We start from the raw sequence: 4,021 nt of genomic DNA, 5'->3' as shown, positions 1-4,021 counted from the left end.
GCAATACAAAGAAATGTGCTTTGCTGAATAGTTCTGCAGAAACTTCTACCGATTTAGCAGCTGATAGAGGAGTATCGTCCGTAATAGAACTATTATCTATGCCTTTATGAATTCCACATTTGTTATGATTGTCAGGTGGAATACCAACAGTATCCATGTTTTCAAGGAATTCACTAAAAAACTCAATCGACTATTCTACAACATTCTCTTCTGCAATGCATCCTTCTGGTCTATTTTTGTTTCGCACGTGCCCCTTAATAACCTTCATAAACCTTTCGAACGGGGACATCCGTCTAAAGAAAATTGGACCGCATAATTTTACTTCCCTAGTTAGATGAACGGTTAAATGAATCATCACATCAAATAATGATGGTGGAAAATGTTTCTCAAGAAGGCATAAGGTTACTCATAACTCCTCTTGCAACTTATCGAGCTCATCCAGTTTGATTTCTTTGCTACATATTGATTTTAAAAAGAAACAAAACCTTGTAATAGCAACTCTGGTGGGTGGATGCATAATAGATCGAATTGCTATGGGCAAAAGTTGTTGCATGAGCATGTGATAGTCATGTGATTTTAGTCCGATCAACTTCCTATCCTTCAGACTCACCAAACTAGAAAAATTAGAACAATACCCTTGAGGAACCCTTAAGTTGTATAAAGTCTCACATAATTTGTCTTTTTTCTCTTTTGTCAATGTACAACCTGCTGCGGGAAGTGTTGTGTTGTTCCCTTCTATCTTAGGATGCAGCTCTGGTTTTAAACCATAATGAACCAAATCCAATTGAGCTTTATAACCATCTTTCGTCTTCCCGGGAACGTTCAACACAGTTCCGGTTAAACTCTCGCCCACGTTCTTTTCGACATGCATAAAATCTATACAATGTGGAATCAAATTGTCGTGCCAATACCTTAGCTGTCTATACCATATATTGAATTTCTTCCAGTATGTATTATTTTGCGGGCCCACATCTGAAGTACTAACTTGGTGTGATTTTCTCTTTTTTTATTAATCTTTGCACCTCTTCCAGTTGTAGATTGTTGGATTTCTGCCTCCTTGCCCTTAGACACCTTTCCCTATTTCTTAATTATAAATTTGACCCTGTTATATATTCCCCCCCCCCATTCATAGGTTCTGGAGAGGGTGAGAACTCTTGTTGTCCATTGAATGCCTTTTTTTGTCTTCTGAACGGGTGATCATACGGTAGAAATCGTCTATGACCAGCATAACTCTGCTTATTCGATTCAGGGAGTCTAATGCTGTGTGTTTCTTCGCCACACACAACACAACCTTGAAATACGCTGTATGGACAACCACTTAATGTACCTAGAGCAGGATAATCATTAATAGTCCATAACACAACTACACGTAGTTTAAACTACTCTTGTGTATATGCATCGTATGTTTCAACTCCAATATCAAATAATAATTGTAGATCATCAATAAAAGGTGCTAGGAACACATCAATATCGGTTCCTGGTGTTCCCGATATCAATAACGAAAGCATGATGAACATTCTCTTCATACACAACCATGGTGGAAGGTTGTAAATGACAGTTAAAATAGGCCACACACTATGATTCCTATTTCCTCTGTTGACATCGACCCCGTCAGCCGAAATGCCTAGCCGCAAATTCTTGGTTCGCTAGCAAAGTCAGGATATTTTTCATCAATGGCAGCCCATGCTGGTGAATCAGCTGGGTGACTTAAAACACCAATATCCACCTTTCTGTCTGTTGCATACCATGTTAAATCTTTTGCAGTAGTCGTAGACTGAAAAAGTCGTTTCAAGCGCGGAATAATTGGAAAGTACCACAAATATTTTGCAGGAATATTCTTGTAAATTTTATTTTTTTGTTCATCGACCTTCCATCTTGATTTACCACAAGTAGGACATGCTGCCATGTATGTGTATTTGTTTCTGTAAAGTATACAGTTGTTGACACATGCATGTATCTTAGTATACCCTGAACCCATTGCCTTGAATGCTTTTTTGGCCTCGTATGTACTACTGTACATTTCGTTTCCTTCTGGTAACATATTGTTGATCAAAACTAATAATTCTGTAAAGCACTTATCTGATACTCCATACTTACTCTTCAAGTTGAGTAGTTGTATGATTGCAGATAATTTTGTGAAATTATGACACCCTTTATGTAGGGGTTTCTCGGCATCTTCTATCAATTCTCTAAACTTCTCAGGGTTCCCATTAAAATTTTCTTCTATAGCTTCAACCATCTCTACTGTTTCTGCAGCATCTGCTGGCATTTCTGTGTTCATGTTCGTGGAATCAACAACGTATGACGTGTCCATGTCAAGATTATGTTTATATATATAATTTCTAGGTGGTTCCTCTGTTTCTCCATGCTTATTCCAATTCGTGTATGTTTGATCAATTCCATTCCTGAATAGGTGATCATCTACCATATCCACCGAATGAGATATGTGGTTTGCACACTTGACACATGGACATGGAATTCTATCTTTTTTTTGGTATCTACAGGATCCATATTTTTAAAAATCTTGTAATTATGTGATGCATATTTCAAAAATTCTGCAACACCCTTTACGTAGGTTTCTGATGTTCTGTAGGCTCCCATCCAAGACTAATCCATATTCAGCTTACAACAACATGAACAAGCAATATATGTTTCCTATTCATTGAAGCATTTTAACAAACAGTTGGTGTGCATAAACGAAATAGATCACATTACAAATAAATCCAATATCTGGAAACCAAAAACTAGTTAATTCAAGAAAATATAATGATACACATCATGACCAAACGAAATAGCAAAGATTCATATATTGAGGGTAATTGTTTTTTAAGTCCCTATATAATTAGTGTAGTATGTGTACCTGTATGAATTTCATGTTGAAGTATCACCAAAATAGGTTATAATATGGGTATGGGTTGCAGGTGGTCGGGTGTTGGTATAGGTTGACCATTATTAGGTTATATACGGGTGTTGGTAATGGTTTTGGACCAAAATGGGTTATAATATGGGTATGGGTTGCAGGTGGTAGGGTGTTGGTACTGGTTTTGGACCAAAATGGGTTATGATATGGGTATGGGTTGCAGCTGGTCGGGTGTTGGTACGGGTTGACCATTATTAGGTCATGTATGGGTGTTGTTAAATGGTTTTTGACCTAAATGGGTTATAATATGGGTATGGGTTGCAGGTCGTCGGGTGTTCGAACGGGTTGACCATTATTAGGTCATGTACGGGTGTTGGTAATGGTTTTGGACCAAAATAGGTTATAATATGGGTATGGGTTGCAGGTGGTCAGGTGTTGGAACGGGTTGACCATTATTAGGTCATGTACGGGTGTTGGTAATGGTTTTGGGCCAAAATGGGTTATAATATGGGTATGGGTTGCAGGTGGTCGACTGTTTGTATGGGTTGACCATTATTAGGTCATGTACGGGTGTTGGTAATGGTTTTGGACCAAAATGGGTTATAATATGGGTATGGGTTGCAGGTGGTCGGGTGTTGGTACGGGTTGACCATTATTAGGTCATGTACGGGTTTTGGTAATGGTTTTGGACCAAAATGGGTTATAATATGGGAATGGGTTGCAGGTGGTCGGGTGTTGGTACGGGTTGACCATTATTAGGTCATGTACGGGTGTTGGTAATGGTTTGGACCAAAATGGGTTATAATATGGGTATGGGTTGCATGTGGTCGGGTCTTGGTACGGGTTGACCATAATTAGGTCATGTACTGGTGTTGGTAATGGTTTTGGACCAAAATAGGTTATAATATGGGTATGGGTTGCAGGTGGTCGGGTGTTGGTACGGGTTGACCATTATTAGGTCATATACGGGTGTTGGTAATGGTTTTGGACCAAAATGGGTTATAATATGGGTATGGGTTGCAGGTGGTCGGGTATTGGAACGGTTTGACCATTATTAGGTTATGTATGGGTGTTGGAAATGGTTTTGGACCAAAATGGGTTATAATATGGGAATGGGTTGGAGGTTGTCGGGTGTTGGTACGGGTTGACCATTATTAGGTC

General features: G+C 38.9%; 1 protein-coding gene across 1 annotated transcript; it reads right to left on the bottom strand.

The window, feature by feature from the left end:
- Positions 1–1,624: 1,624 nt before the first annotated feature.
- LOC145131622 (uncharacterized) lies at positions 1,625–2,428 on the bottom strand. The gene has a single exon (XM_079066286.1). The coding sequence runs from the start codon at positions 2,426–2,428 to the stop codon at positions 1,625–1,627; it is 804 nt and encodes a 267-aa protein (XP_078922412.1).
- Between the last annotated feature and the right edge of the window lie 1,593 nt (positions 2,429–4,021).

Source organism: Lactuca virosa, chromosome 8 (genome assembly GCF_052849685.1).
Source record: "Lactuca virosa cultivar CGN04683 chromosome 8, Lactuca_virosa_CGN04683_v6, whole genome shotgun sequence".
Lineage (NCBI taxonomy): Eukaryota > Viridiplantae > Streptophyta > Magnoliopsida > Asterales > Asteraceae > Lactuca > Lactuca virosa.
This window is presented reverse-complemented; position numbering and strand designations above follow the sequence as displayed.

Bases quoted from the DNA above. Each gene is read 5' to 3' on its own strand.
- LOC145131622 (XM_079066286.1), bottom strand. From the start codon at position 2,428: ATGGTAGATGATCACCTATTCAGGAATGGAATTGATCAAACATACACG.